General features: G+C 38.4%; 1 protein-coding gene across 1 annotated transcript; it reads left to right on the plus strand.

Moving 5' to 3' along the window:
- The first annotated feature begins 1,029 nt into the window (after window positions 1–1,029).
- cops7a (COP9 constitutive photomorphogenic homolog subunit 7A) lies at window positions 1,030–15,835 on the plus strand. Its single transcript, XM_041794159.1, has 8 exons — window positions 1,030–1,113; window positions 4,667–4,789; window positions 6,788–6,863; window positions 7,612–7,700; window positions 12,643–12,845; window positions 12,943–13,048; window positions 13,821–13,990; window positions 15,248–15,835. The coding sequence occupies exons 2-8, from the start codon at window positions 4,667–4,669 to the stop codon at window positions 15,285–15,287; spliced, it is 807 nt and encodes a 268-aa protein (XP_041650093.1). The 5' UTR covers window positions 1,030–1,113; the 3' UTR covers window positions 15,288–15,835.
- Window positions 15,836–16,177: the final 342 nt, after the last annotated feature.

The raw sequence follows: 16,177 nt of genomic DNA on the forward strand, positions 1-16,177 counted from the left end.
CGGTTCTTTCTACAGTCTATGATCAGTCCGCACTGCATATAGTTAAACTACACTTTGAAAAGTGTAAAATAATATATAACAGAGCTGCAGTAACTCTTGAAAATCTGTAGAAAGGTGGGTCTTCTGTGGCAGAAACTAAGCAATCAACCACATACCAAGGCAATACGTATTCATCAAGAACACGGAACTTTTAGGAACACCTGTAAGCCCAGGTGATGACTCTAACTCAGCAGATAGCTTTACTCATGGTGCAAATGTGTCTCACATCCAAAATAACAGTAATCCACTAGAAACATGAGCAAAATAACCCTAACAGAGATCAATGTATAGCAGAAAACATCCAAACACAACGTAAAATTTTTTAAACACAACTAAACACTGTGCCCAAGGGCATGATGGGAAACTCCACTCCAGGTGTTTTTCAAAGGGGTTTTAAAAATAGATTTTAAAGTGCATAAAGTGGGATTTTTTTCAAACTTCAGGTATACCTGAATATACATCTTTAATTAAAAAAAATATTAATTATGCAACAATACAATTTATGCACTGGGATTAACTTCTTTTTTTTTTTTTTTTTAACATTCTAGGCCACTACTTCATAGATGGGACTAAAGCCTGCTTATCTGAAAAACAAATACTTTAGATAACTCTGACTAAAAGAAATATCTCCTAGTGAACCTCTTGTTACATGTAATGACCTTAATGTTGACATTAACGTTGAGTGATCACGATGAAGGGAATCTTGCCCCTTTGCTTAGTTTAATTTGAAGGTTAATGGAGTGTTTTACTCAAAAGACAATAGTTAGAGACAATGATAAACAACTGCTTTCCCTTTAATTGTTTAGTAAGTAAATGAGGTTCATCTTGAGCCTCCTGACCTACTGTTCACAGCTGCTGATTCATACATCGATCATTGGTGTTGATTACCTCACCGCTAGATGACGCTATTTTCTCTGGTCCGCAGACAGAGATGATGATTGACAGCACTGCTGGTTCCGCCTACCTCATAGTATTGTCCAATCACGGATTACGTTGCTTTGTTGTCGTACGTGTGCTGACAGCGGAACTGAACAATCGAGATAGAGTCTATCTGCTGGAAGCCTACATAACAAGGTAAATTCTAACACGAACAGAGGCAGTTCACTTTTAAGTGAAGGCTTTCCTGCTTGTTACTAGTCTCCCGGTTTATTTGACGGTATTTTGAGTGACTGAAATCTTAAAAAAAGGTGTTAAATGGACGAAGGCCTAGCGTCAACGGCTAAGCGAAGCCTTGCCGTTAGTTAGCCGTTAGCAACCGTCTTAGCATGACACACTGAGCTCAATACTTGATGATAGACGTTTTAATACAAGTATTTGAGTCAAACATAAACTGGAGTGGTATGAATGCTTTTTAAGTTAAACAGTTCGAATGCCTTTGACGTGAAAGTCTGTTGTTAGTCGCTGTCAATAGCTTTAATGCTTACCGGGTGACATTAGCTTACTAGTGTAGAGTCACCAAACAGTTATTTTTGTTCTGCTGCTTTAGTTAATCATGCTTAATCACACCAACCGTGTGTCATTATTATAAAAATGGTACCGTGTGTGACTTCAAAGCAGGTAGTGTCATAGACAGCCAGATAGGGGAATGTGGAACATGTTTAAAAGCCACAATATGTGCCAAATGCGTTTAATTTGCCTTATATGTCTGACAAATGGCGTTACAGTAACACGAGGGCTTTCTACATTTTTCGTTTTACTGAAATAAAAAAGGGTATTAATGAAGTTATGATTGTCGATATACAGGTAAACAAGGTTTTATCCAGAAGGTAAATTAATAGTTAAAAGACACTTTCCGTTACTGTATTCAATTTAAGTATGGCAGACAAAAAGATCCATAATCATGCACGAAAACATAATGGATCAATAATCAGTGGCATTGTTATTGTCTATTTTATCTGTTCATTCGTTATATGTATTATTTTGTCCAACAAAAACAATTTATCCAGCCCCAAACCGGATAACGAGATACGATTATTGGTACAAAAAGACCAGAAACTAGAATACTAGGATACTTGACACTGATATCTGTAATTAAAGTCTATACTCCTGAAGCTTCTTGTTGGTTTTATGGGCAAATACAGCAAGTGTTTTCAACATATAAATGATGAGGTTAAACTCAGCCACCACACCCACACACTGCATTTTATTTTCTAAAGCTGATATTTTCTTCTCCTATAATTAAGGAAAAAGTGGCATTTTCTGGAAGCTCTACATTTGTTTCCATACATTTGTGGAGTTCTGTGTCTTTATGGGGCTTGCCTGGGAATTTGCTATAGTTGTATACTTATCACTGCTGCCCACACTCAGTTAATCCCTCCATACAAAGTTTTACCATTTGATTTCCCTTAAGTAGCATTAAGTAGCTTATATGAGAATGTTTGACAGAAAATGCTGTTTTCCGTAGCAGCTTGTTTTAAGTTGTATTTGTAAGTGATGTTTACACTAAGGGGCATTATTTTCTATGGTGTATGAAGAGAATTTAAACTGATGTTCTTTTGATGTCATGGCACGTCATATGTTTCCAAATGTCTTGCAAAAATATTGCAAAATTAAACATTACATTAATTCACCAATTTGCACTTTATTGCAGTGAAATATCTACTCTCAGAAGATGTTTGCAGTGATCATAAGAGCCATTTTAGTTGATGGGGCTATAGGAAAGATAGATGAACTCATTAGAGCTGAGAGTTTATTGAAGTGAGTTCTGCTCCAGTAAGTTTGGGGAATAATGCACAACAGACTGTGAGAGCTTACGGCTGCCAAATCCAATTTCAAGTGTGTTTTTTTTTTTGTTTGTTTGTTTGTTTGTTTTTTTGTTTTTTTCTTGCAGAAGCCTTGAACATTTTTGTTATTGTATGAAGTGTTTGATTCTCTAATGCTGTTTCCAATCTATGGTTCCTTGGAACAATACAAATGAAAACAAAGCAATACTAATAGAAAAAAACACGGGAGTACAAAAATGGAACAGAGGATTGATAGTTGTTAAAAATCTTTATTTATTCACATTATGCGGACATGCTGCACAATTATACAACAATGGGTGAAGCACCAATAGTGTTGCCAGTAATTATCTAAATCATAACATCAATAAGAAATAATTTATCACTCTTAGGTATTATTGTGTCCCTTTGCATTCTGGGATTCTTGGAGTTATTTTTTCCGCTTAATTTAAGAATGTTGGTATTCATTTTAATCTCAAACTGTTCACAGGGGTACTCTGTATCTGAACATCTGCATCCTGCATATTTTCCAGCTCCTCGTGCTCCTCTTGCATCTGTCACTGATTTGCAGCCAGTTCTATCCTTATTAATTCAATATACGAACACAGATGGATCCGATCCAACCTTCCATTCACTGCACGATGTGACTCTTACGGATTTCTGAATTTTAAAGAGGCACTGTTTCTAAAACAGTGTAGGTTAATTTGTTTGGCTGAAACACATGGCTGTTCATCTGGTCAGCCTGCAACAAAAGATGTTCTTTACACCTCCTTTATTTTTGTCCAGTGGGATAACATATGGAGGAAGATATGCATGTGTGAGTCTTAATGTATCAGTTTTAGGATTATACACTAAAGCGGTGCCATAAGCTCTTAACAAACCAGTCAGACTAGTCTTAGCTCAGTCGTGGGGATCCAGACTCTCTGTTGCATTAATTTTAAAGAAACAACCTTAGGATACAGAACCAGTCTGATGCAACTGCAATAACTTAATTATGTATCTGTAAAACTAAACTAGCCTCCGTCCCAGAATGTGTCCTCTGGGAGTAAGATCTTTAAATATCTTATTAACATCAAGAGGACACTTCCTCATACTGTTATATACAGATAAATCACTTGAATTTTGAGGTTGACAACAAAAATCAGTCTACTCTGTTCTATTTTTAAGCGCAGGTAATTTTTCTTGTGAGGCTTAAAAGCTATAGTCAGGCCAAAGCACAGTTGCAATGACAGAATTTTAGCATCAGGAAGTGTTTTTGTCTTTTGTTCTTTGGGATTCACTTTGTGCAAACTAAATCTAAGCATAAGACACAGGCGTATTACTGTCAGTATTTAGGCAATTATTCTGTCATTGCCTTCAGCCTGCTGTGCATTTGCATCATGTTTCCATGCAGGGAATGAGTTTGGATGAATAAACATGCCTGCTTAGTATTCATTACACTTGTTGCCCACGTTGGGGCTAGAGAAAGCAGCTGCTCATCCACTATCTGAGTGGCTCTCCAGGTAATCTGGGGGTTAAGTGCTTTGGTCAAGAGTGCTTGGCTGTTGGAAGTTAAATGGAAAGGACATGTTGTTACTTAAGTTCTGTGTGCGTTTTACAAAGTGCAAGTGGCTGGACTGTGTTTTACGGGGAATGAAAAAGACCCATATGCAGTAAAGTCGTTCATCCATAGAGCTTTAGGATTAATAATGTAGTATATTTGGTAAAAAATAACACAATGTCCCAACAGTATTCTCTACCACCTAATAAAGTGGCAGAGCCAAAGCAGTAACAAAGATGCATTACTTCCTTGATTTTATCAGACTTGAGCTCACTTCATAGCTCTGCTTCTCTCATGCATCTCCCTGTAGTACTTAAGTCTAACCTGTTAACTGACTCCCTGCCACCTGTGTGTCCCCTGGCATCAGATGGAGGTGGAGCAGCTCCTGTCTCTGTCAGGCTCAGCGCTGGCCCAGGCTGTCAGCTCCCTACTAGAGACCCCAGGACTCTACGTCTTCTCCGATATACTGGAGCTGCCAAATGTCAGAGAGGTAAACAGGCTCTCACACTTTGTCTTCCTCACCATTTGTGTCTTTTGAGACCTTTTCAGACCTGGTATAAAAAATCTTAATCACAACTCTGACAGTTAGTCTCACTGGTCTTAATGCATCAATGATGCTTGGAGAATAGGAATAACCTCTCCATATTCAGAACTGCCTTTGATGCAACAATCCAGAATACCTATAGACCACCTTCAGATGGTTTAATGTGTGCTAGTAGTAATTTGCACACATTTGGACACTTGTGAAGTTATCAGAGTCACAGCTCATCATCCAATCAACACATCTATAAATATAGGACTGAGTGTGATGCTGCTATCAACTTCTAAATGTTTGTCATCAGCAAATTATGCTTGTTGTATGTTGAACATGTTGTATGTGGTTAAAAAAACTATATTTTAGCTGTGAAACAATGCTGTTGGATGGAGAATGACTGAGTTTGAGCTCAATCACAGGGGAAAAATGATTAAGGATTTGTGCAGCTTTGACACACTGAACTGTCAATTTCTTCTTTATTTACTAAAAGACAACACCATGTTTTTGTGAAAGTAACATGAAAGATGGTTTGAAGTGCTGAAAAAGATATTGCATCTTAAATTCGATCTGTGAGGAAAAGGCAGGGGAGTAAGATCTGCAACACTGTTTTATTTGATAAACACTGAAGGAGGGAGACAAACAGAGAACTAGTGACAGAAATGTCTCTCTGCTTCAGGCAGTAAAAATACTTCACTCACCTTAGTGCAGAATATTAAAGATGTATCACAAAGTCACCTTTATAAATAAGAGCAACAACACATCATCACGTGTTAAGGTAAGACAAATCTTTTAATGAAAAGGTTTCCTTCAGTTGTTTTTGATTTCTTTTGTATTTATTAAATAGCACAAAATGGGTCAAATCCAAAGAAATTTCAATGAAACCGTCAGTAGTTCTTCCTTAGAAGGCCTGATGTATTTTTTTTTAATCTCTTGACAACAATGGTCTATCCAGAGAAGTTTCAAGATTCTTCAAAAATATATCACAACGTTGGGCTATTTATAATGCTTCCTCACAGAGAGGCCCCCTCTCAGGGTTTGAAGAAATGCTTGCTTTTCCAAGTGTTTTCTTGTCAAACAAAATTTGTGGTTCAACTGCAGAAAACCACTTTCTTTTGCTCTTCATTTCTTTCACGGCATGTTCCACTTGCATCAAATCTGAACTGAATTTACAGAAGGGGCAGACCAAAGTTGCACTCATTTCCATCTTAATGGAAAACTGCGTCAACTTAATATTTTTCACCTGCATGTGGTAATTTTTGCTAAATTTGGAAGCTGTCTTTCTGGATACAGAAGAAGCAGTGTGTAAGAAAATAAGAATCTATAGGCAGAACAGTTATTGTATTTTATTAATAATGCAGCCTTTCTGAATTTGTAGATGGCTTCACACCCATAAGGAAACTGTGGCAATAGTTACTTAAGCATTCAACTGGGGAGTCTGATTGGAAGAAATAGAAAGATTTTGATACCAGATGTGAATAAAACTGTTCTCTGATTAATTCCAGTATGTTTGAAAATCATTAGACAGGCCCAGGGCTACAGCTCAGGATTCATTATGAAAAATTCTGTCAGATATTTCCAGGATCTGTTGTTTGAGTAATAAAAGTCAAATTTAACACCCTCAGGTTGCTTCTTTTGGCCAGCCAACAGTCAAACCCAGAGCTTATTATCATTAATGAATGAATAAGTCAAGCATCTAATTTTTATATTTAAAAAAGGAACTAGAAAATGTTGAACGTTTGACATAACTTTTATCATTAAAATGCCTGGCACTATTACATTTCTAGAAAATGTTTAAACAGCTAAATTTAGCAGCTGTACTCTGGTCTTCATGTGATCTTTGCTCTTAATCTCTCTAAGCTTCAGTTAGACTTCTTATAATGGATAAAAAGCACTTTTTCACTTTTCATATCAGAGTCTCATTACTTGTTTTTCTTTCTGCCCTCTAAACCACAGCTGGAGAACGGGCCTCATGCACCAGTTTACCAGCTCCTCAACCTCTTTGCCTATGGAACCTACTGCGACTACAAAGGTATTGCAGTGGCAGCACAGTGTAAATAAGTAATAGGTCAGCCCTGCAACTCTTACTATGAGTTGTATTTCTTTCTGCGAGGCAGGCATCTTGACACAGAGGCTTAAATCTCTCACTCCTGGCAGGTTATTTACAGGAGAAAAATTACTGATTTTAGCGTTTTTGGGCATTTTTTTGTTGAGTGTCCTTATTTGCAGCTGATTGTCAGTGCTGTAGTAGTGCTGGCACAGACAGATCAGCGGATAAACTAATATACTGTGACTTCATTTGCCGTCTGTGTAATGCACCAGGAAGCTTCAACAAGAAGTGGAATGTTAATTATGTCTAATTTTAAGCTGAATATCAACCAATAGCCTGGAAAAAGAATCTAGCCTACTTTATTGTTGCCTTCCCTTTGGAGTCACACCAACAGGGAGCACACTTCCTTTCAGAGAGCTGTGTAGTGGAGCCCTTGGAGGAGCTGTCAGAGCTGCTGTCTCAGAGGATGTCAGGCCTGTCACCAGGGGAGCATGGCAGCAGGAGACACAGTCACTGGAGAGCGACCTCCTCCTAACACTCTTCTCTGACTGCTTAAACAGCTCCACACTCACCTACATGTCTCTGTATAGTATTAAACTTCAAAGTATTAAGTAGTGCCTCGATAATATATGACTGTTTGACCCTCAGCAAAGTGACGCTCACACACTGCTCTGCTATATTTTTTAAAACTTGCCACTTTTTTATCTTTTGTTCTTGTCTCCTGCTGCAGAGAGAGCCGCCTCTCTTCCAGAACTGACCCCTGCACAAAGAAACAAACTTCGCCATCTGTCCATCATCAGCCTGGCATCCAACCTCAAGGTACTGATACACTCTTCTTTGTACAGTTTACAGAAAAGCACTACGCTCGACTCATAACGGGGAAAATAAGTATATTATTCAGTCTTTATATTTAGAGCTCGACTGAAATCTTGTTTGGCAAAAGTTAGCCTGTCAAACAAAGACAAACAGTTATTAAATAGACATAAGACATAGAAAACAATGCTTGGGGTGATTTAGGGCTGGGAAATATAATTATTTGAGCTGTGGCACAATTTTTATTTTTTTTGCATCTATTTACCGACACAATGGATTTAAAATTTAAAAAATCAAGATGGGACTAAAGTGTTGATTTTCAGCTTTAATCTTGGGTTTTTTTTCCAAAAGTGTGCCATTTACAATTTAAGAATTACAGACACCTTCTAAGAAAGAAGTGCCTCTGTTATTAGTGGCTCAAACTTTTGGGGGAAAATTAACACAATTGAAAATATAACTGCACTTGATTATATTTAGATGAAAAATCTTGACATTCAGTGAATTTATTAAACTTGGAGCCCATGGACATTACCAAATTCTTCGTTTGCTCCCTGGAGATGCTTTGCCAGACCTTTAAAGCAGCCACCTTCACTTGCTGCCTTTTTGGAGATCTGTCTGCTTCCAATTTTGTCTTCAATAACTGAAAAAAGTGCTCCATTGAATTGAAATCAGGTGATTTACTTGGCCATTGAAGAATTTTACATTTTTTTGCCTTGAAAACTTTTTGGTTGCTTTGGCAGTTAGTTTTGGGTCATTATCCCTCTGCACTCTAATCACCTAGCTGCACTTGGCTGAAAGTGAAAAGAGTATGACCCTATACACCTTGCTACTTTCATTAGGAGTCACATCATCAAACACTGGTGAGTCTGTCCATTGGCCCAATATCTGCCCATGCTATAACACCGCCTCCACCATGTTTGACAGATGATGTGGTATGCTTTTGATCATGAGCTGTTCCTTTCTTTCTCTCTTTTTTTTCTCTTCCAATCATCTGGTACAAGTTTATCTTGGTTACATCTATCCGAAGATTCTGATTCAAGACCTGTGGAGTCTAATAAGATGTTTTCTGGTGAAGACTATAGAGTTGCCTCCCTGTTCTTGAATGTTACCTGTGGTTTGCCCCTTGTTTTAAAGCCTCTGTATTTACATTCATTGAGGTGTCACTTGATCATTGTGGACTTTGACAAAGATACACCAACTGTCTCCCCAGTAATCTTGACTCATTTAGATGCTGTGCAGTTTTTCTTCACCAAGAAAGTAGTCTGAGATTATCCACTTAAATGGTCTTCTGTGGTCATGCAGGCCTTTTGATGTCAGTTTCAGTGCATTCTTTATTACTAAGAGTGAACCAAATTGTTGATATGGACATACACAAAGTTTTTGATGATAGATGTATTATTTTGTTTTTTTTACAACATAATCATTACCTCATTCCATTGCATTGATACCTCTTTGGACTTCATCTTGATAGCTCCAGCCAAACAGCTACCTAATGCAAATTCAACTCTTTAAATCAACTCCAGACCTTTTATCTACCTTATTTGTCCTGAAGTAAAGAGGGAACAGACCACACCTTGCCCTGAAGATACTTGTCAGTAATTTGTCCAAATACTTTGGAGCCCCTGATAGTGGAGGTACTTTGAATAAGATTGCTAAATGGTAAATGCCATATTTCTCAGAAACCCCTTAAATTAAAGCTGAAAGTTTACATATCTTAATTGTTTTATATTAAATCCATTGTGGTGGTAAATAGAAGCATAATGATAAAAAACTGTGCCACTCTCCGTATAATTACAGACTTTATATTGTTTCTATCAATATTGTTTCTGTGTATGGTGGGCATAATGCTTGCTGACAGTAATACGCTTTTTGAAGGCAAGATGGTCTGAAATTTTGCAGAATCAGCATTTGATCTGTTTTGTTTAATTTAAGGAGAATTTTTATTTAATATCATGATTTATTTTCATAAATGAATAGTTAACTCGTGTCATTTTGGACATTTTTGATGTCCATGATGACATTGTGCAGCTGGTGGCTTTTAAAAGTATACAGTATTTGCCCCCTTTCTGATTCCTGATGTTTTTGCATATTTATCACAGTTAAATGTTTCAGATCTTCGAAGCAATTTTTATATTTCACAAAGACAACCCAAGTAAATAGAAAATGCAGTGTTTGAGTGATTATTTAATTTTTAAGGGGGGGGGGCAAACCTATCTGACCATGTGTGCAAAAGTAATTGCCCCCTGAACCTAAAAACTGGTTTTGCCACCCTTGGCAGCAATTACTGAAATCAAGTGTTTACCATAACTGGTGATGAGTCTTTCACATCGCTGTGGAGGAATTTTGGCCCGCTCCTCTTCGCAGAATTGTTTTAACTCAACCATATTGGAGGGTTTTCCATCATGAACTGCCATTTAAGGTCATGCCACGGTATCTCAGTTGGATTTAAGTCCGTACCCTGACTGGGCCACTCCAAGACCTTAATTTTGTTTTTCTTAAGCCATTCAGAGGTGGACTTCCTGGTATATTTTGGGTTGTTGTCCTCCAGGTCCTGAAGCGTCAAAGCAGCCCCAGACCATCACACTGCCACCACCATGTCTCAATGTTGGCATGATGTTCTTTTTATCAAATGCGGTGTTATTTTTATGCCAGATGTAACGGGCTACACACCTTGCAAAAAGTTCAACTTTTTTCTCGTCAGTCCACAGAATATGTCTACAAAAGTCCTGGGGATCAACAAGATGTTTTTTGGAAAATGAGAGAAGAGCCTTTGTGCTCTTTTTTGTCAGCGGTGGTTTTGGCCTTGGAACTCTCCCGTGGATGCCAGTGTCTTTCTTATGGTTGAGTCATGAACACTGACCTGAACTGAGGCCAGTGTGGCCTACAGTTCTTCTGATGTTGTTCTAGAAAAAGTTACTCCGTTTTGAATCCTTAATTTTTCTTACAGATTTGGTGAAACCAACAAACAAAAAAGCATTTTAAAAAGTTTTTATATGTGTTCCTGTGCTCCTCTCGTTCGTCTGTCATGTTTGAGAGCAGCAACTGTGATGCATTACAGTAAAAATTGCTGGGCTAGTGACCATCTGTTGTTCACTACTTTTCACAATGCATTGTGGGGTAGAGTAAGTGCACTATATATTGAATAACAATGCTCACTCGGAATTCAGACACCACTACAAAATGGCGTATTTACTATATAGTGCACTTTATAGTAAATAGGGAGTGATTTCGGACACAGCCTTGGAGTCAGTTTGGTTGGCCAACCACTCCCTGGGAAGGTTCACCACTATTCCCAGTTTTCTCCATTTGTGGATAATGGCTCTGACTGTGGTTTGCTGGAGTCCTAAAGCCGTGGAAATGGCTTTATAACCTTTTCCAGACTGATAGATTTCAATCACTTTTTTCTCATTTGTTCTTGAATTTCTTTGGATCGTGGCATGATGCATTTCTTCTTGAGATCTTGTAGCCTACTTCACTTTGTCTGACAGCTTCTATTGAAGTGATTTCTTGATTCAACAAAACTGGTGGTAATCAGGCCTGGGTGTGGCAAGTGAAATTGAACTCAGCTTTCCAAAAACTGTGGCTAATCACAGTTAACTCATGATTTAACAAGGGGGGCAATTACTTTTTCACATACGGTCAGATAGGTTTGGATTTTTCCCCCCATTAAAAATGACATAATCTTTCAAACACTACATTTACTTGGGTTGTCTTTGTTAAATATAAAAATTGGTTTGATGATCCGAAACATTCAAGTGTGATAAATATGCAAAAACATCAGGAATCAGAAAGGGGGCAAATACTTCTTCACTACACTGTACCTGTGACATGTGGCATTGGGCCAATATGGACTTGACTTAGAATTGACCTTGTTTTTCTCATTTCTGTACAGAAAAGATATCAAGTTATAAATTGTGTAACACCGTTAAGATAAAAAACAAACACCAAGATATGATTTTGGGTCCATATTGCCCAGTTCTAGGGTGAATTAGAAATGGTTTTATGAAGTTGTTTGCCCAGCTTAGTGTACTTTACTCTGTAGCTTACACATCAATTGAGTAATTACTTATTATGAGTAACCACATAGTCATATTGGCACTAAATAGTGCTAAATCTGCTTATGGAAAGGCTATTTATCCAAACCAAACACATCAATATGTCCCTGTGTTGGTGGAGAGAGTTTTTTTTTTTTTAAACTATAAAACAGGTGTACATATCAGTCTCAAAAACCCCATATCCATCAGGATCTAGTCATATTGCTGGGGGCTTCTTAAGGGAAAATATTGATAACATTTAACAAATCAGCCTTTGAGTAAGACTGTACTGGTTTTTCAAATACAATATTCCGAAAGTTCACATTAGGTCGGATGTGTTTTTAAGCTTGTGGCTGTTTTTTAATCAGTTTAATTATATCCACATCAGACATGCCTTCAATCTCAAGTTTTCAAGGAAAATTCACCAGCACAACTACAACTACTCATTAGAGACGTCTGCCTCTCCCTTCCTCCATGTGCCTGATAAAGTATTTAATGTTCGTTTAAAAGACATCTCTCATTTGCACCTTCCAACCATACTGCTTATGCCCTTTTCTTTCCCTGCTTCTGATAAATAATTGATTCATTATTCTCACCAGCCCTGTTCTTTTTTTATACTTAATCTCTCTTTCCTCATCGCTCCTTACTCTCATGCTCTGTTTTTCTCTTTAATATGTCACTGCTTTCCTCGCATGTAGGCTTGAACTCTCTAATTGCCCAGTGGAGGATTGTTAAATTGTCCAAACTCCCTTTTCATCCCTGTCTGGCAGTGACATTTAGACAAATGGGCAATTTCACAGTAACATTTTGTGTCATTTTCCATCAGTGGTTAAAGTGGGCTCAAATTATCTGCCTGTGTACCTTGTTTAAAAAAAAAGAGATAATATTTAAAATCTTGTATCTTTTCCCCTCAGTGCCTGCCGTACTCACTGCTTCTGCAGCAGCTTGAGCTGAAGAACGTGCGGGAGCTGGAGGACCTGCTGATCGAGGCTGTTTACTGTGACATCATCCAGGGCAAACTAGACCAGAGGAACCAGCAGGTGGAGGTGGACTGCAGCGTGGGTCGAGACCTTGGGCCCAACGAGCTCCCTAACATAGTCAACACACTTCAGGAGTGGTCTGTATCAACCTTGTTTTCGTGTGCGCCCACTTTAGATTTATGTCTCAATTATCTGTAACACACAATCCACTCTGCCTGTTTTTGTCTGTTCCAGGTGTACAGGCTGTGAGGCAGTCCTGTGTGGGATTGAGGAACAGGTCTCGAGGGCAAACCAATACAGAGAGAGCCAGTTAAAAGTCAAAGTCCAAGTGGAAACAGAGGTCAGTGAATCACCACTTCAGCCTGCAGTTCAATAACTATCCCCCAAGAAAAAACTGCAAATGTTACTCTTCCCTCCTCCACATCTGTTTTTCAATGCTTTCAGCTATTTGTGATATTTTAGTTTCCTACTGACTGCATATGCCCATATATATATATATATATATATATATATATATATATATCTTGTTTAAAGTCATACATCATAGGTTCCAGTCATGCGTTCACCTGAAAGAAATACTACCGTCTTCTAATATTCATTCCAAAAATGAGCTTTGAAATTAGTTTTTTCTTGCTATAGTCATTTCTTCTGTTCATACTGACAGCTGAAGGAGAAAAAATTAATCATTATGTTCAAAGATACATGCAAGGTTTCACTCTTCTTTGTATGAAATTCATTCTTTGTGTTCTTATTTCTCTACTGCAGTTCAGTCTAAAACACAGTCAGCGAGACACAAAGAGGGAAACTTATACTTAAAGGACTGACTCCCACTGTGTGACTGAATCAGACTGCTGACGCTTCACATTAGCCTCGAATGAACGTTTTGATACATTTTTACAAAGAGGATTTTATCCCCCATCATTCATATTAAAGGCGCAATTAAGGGGAGGAGATTGCCCACAAGGAGCAATTACGGCACACAAATCTGTTTAAAAGTTCATTTGGGGATCCTGACTTTTGTTTTCAGGACAGGCTTGAAAGATTGTGAAGCTTTCCTTTAACATGGCCCTCCTCGTTAATCTTTAATTTTTAATCTCCTCTCTCCCCCTCAGGTGTCAAATCTACAGAAAACGTTAAAGGCCAGTGCTGCCTCTCCGTCATCAGGCCCCGCCCCTGCGGGAGCTGCATCAAATCAGGATGCAGACCAACCTGCAGAACCCAGAGACCCCGCCTCCTCTCAGGAACCACGACAGCCAGGCAAAAAAAGTTCAAAGGTGAAAGGGTGAGTAGTGTGACTTCACCTTTGTGTGTGCTGTGGTTATGCAGAGCTATTTAGTTCTTCACAGGGAGGCAGTAAATTTTGTCTCTGATGTTCTTTAAAAAATCTCTATGTATGCTGGTTTTATACAGTCACAGCACCAGTAGTTTGCATAGAAATTGCCTCCTTTTTTAAGCATGGACAAACAGTCCATAAATGAACACATTACATTTTTGGCCATGTTGGATAATTTTCTAAAAATTGTTTTTTTGCTTATTCAGATTTGTTGCTGCACTTTTACTGTAGTTCATGATGAGGTTTTCAAAACAAGAAAAGCTAGTCATTCCCACCAGTCATCAAATTGAAACAAGCTGCATGCTGAAGGTTTCTTCCATTAAGTTTCTTTTACTACTGCTTTTTCCTTTAGTTCTTTATAGCACTTTGTGTTCTTTGAAAGGTGCTTTATAAAGCTGAATTTACATAGTTATAACACAGCTCTAAAAGACTCCACTTCAAACATTAAATGAAAGCCATTAGTCCAGGGTTCTTGTAGAGAGCCATGTTCATTTAACAGCCAAATGCTATGTTTCCATTTTTTTCAATAAACATAAAAAGCCAGCTGCCGTGTAAGTGGTGGGTTTGTGTGCGAGCGCTTGCATGTGCCTGCGTGAAGTGGATCTATTATCTGATGCACGCCTGTGTTCTGTAGCGATGTTCAAAACCTGCTATCAGGGCCTGTTCAGCTTCCATACAGCCCAATTACCAATGGCTAATTTCACATCTGTCCTAGAAGGTAAATGCCACTACATAAACAAATGCCTGCATGCTCCCCTCCTCCTGAAAGAACTGTTTCCCCCTCCAGTGATCAGGCGAGATGCTTCCCTCGTTGCTTGTTTATGTTTTTTGCTTTGCAGAAAGCTGTCATTATTTCCTGGCTGCCTCTCACATGCTGATGAAGCATAGAGGCCTATAATTTTCATCACTCAGCAGCGCTCTTCATTCAAATGTAGATCCACTTAATGTTTTGGAATCCAAATTAATGATAGCTTAACCTCAATCCTCAAATTAAAGGAGTTTTGACACCATTTCTTCTTCATAGAGCTATTTAAAGGACAAGACCGATAGCACTGCAGTTATTATTAGAATTTGGCTCTTTGTAAACCACACCCTAATCAATTTCACTGCAGACATAGAAACACAAATTCTAAATATTTTGCTGCAGCAGAAAGAGGTTACAAAAAGTTCTGATGTTGTGTTTGTTCATGTTCGTTTCCTGTGCAGGCTGCGTGGCAGTGGGAAGATCTGGTCCAAATCCAACTGAAGAAAAGAGACTGAGATGTGGTGACGCCGACACCGAAGGACACTCTGACAGATTAACGGACACATGGACACATTGACGGACAAACGGATACAGTAAACAATGTGACCAATGTTCAAGGACACCTTTGTCTCTCTCACACAAACACACACTCTTCACAATAAAACCAGGAGGCTTCATGGGAACTTTTCTTGTCGCCAGATCTCACCTTGATGGATCCAGAAACACACAGGCAGATGGAAGTGACAGGTGTGACTTCAACTCTTGCAGCTTTTAATAACCTAACAGGCAGACTGTCAGTGTATATACACACAATTCCACTCACATAAACAGCACTTCTGTCACATGAAGATCGAACGGTCTGCAGCAGGAGTCACTTGCCATCGATCAGAAACAAGATCAGTGTATTGGCACAGATGTGTGTATCTATTGGTTTAAAAATGTTCTTTTGGTTTTGATTAATGTTTCTTTGTATTTTTTCTCTCTGCTGAGTTGAGACTTGTAAAAATTCAGAATATAACTTGTTCGAGAAATAAAAAGGAAGCCCTGTACTTCTCCTGACTGGCTCATTAATGTCACTGTCACTTTTTTATTAAATGCACTTCAAAGTGCATCTCTGGAGGGTGCACAGCTAAATGTTAACTCGCAGAAGGGGGGCTACCCGTTAGGAGGTCAAGCCATTAATTAGGGCATGTCCCCAAAGAGACTAATGTATTATAGAGCTGAGGCTTCCCCTGTGCACAACCAGCATGAATACTCATACATACACACACCATGTGCATTCATATTTCATAGGAGTTTTTTCACCCAGAGCTTCTATTTCAATGTCAAAATTGTCAGTTGAAATGGCTGTCCAGCCTCTCTGGTATCTCTATCATGCTGTCAAAATTGCC

Source organism: Cheilinus undulatus, linkage group 8 (genome assembly GCF_018320785.1).
Source record: "Cheilinus undulatus linkage group 8, ASM1832078v1, whole genome shotgun sequence".
In the NCBI taxonomy this organism is placed as follows: Eukaryota; Metazoa; Chordata; class Actinopteri; order Labriformes; family Labridae; genus Cheilinus; species Cheilinus undulatus.

Bases quoted from the DNA above. Each gene is read 5' to 3' on its own strand.
- cops7a (XM_041794159.1), top strand. From the start codon at position 4,667: ATGGAGGTGGAGCAGCTCCTGTCTCTGTCAGGCTCAGCGCTGGCCCAG. The intron at 4,790-6,787 runs GTAAACAGGCTC...TCTAAACCACAG, and splicing joins AGCTGCCAAATGTCAGAGAG to CTGGAGAACGGGCCTCATGC. The intron at 12,846-12,942 runs GTCTGTATCAAC...TGTCTGTTCCAG, and splicing joins GTCAACACACTTCAGGAGTG to GTGTACAGGCTGTGAGGCAG.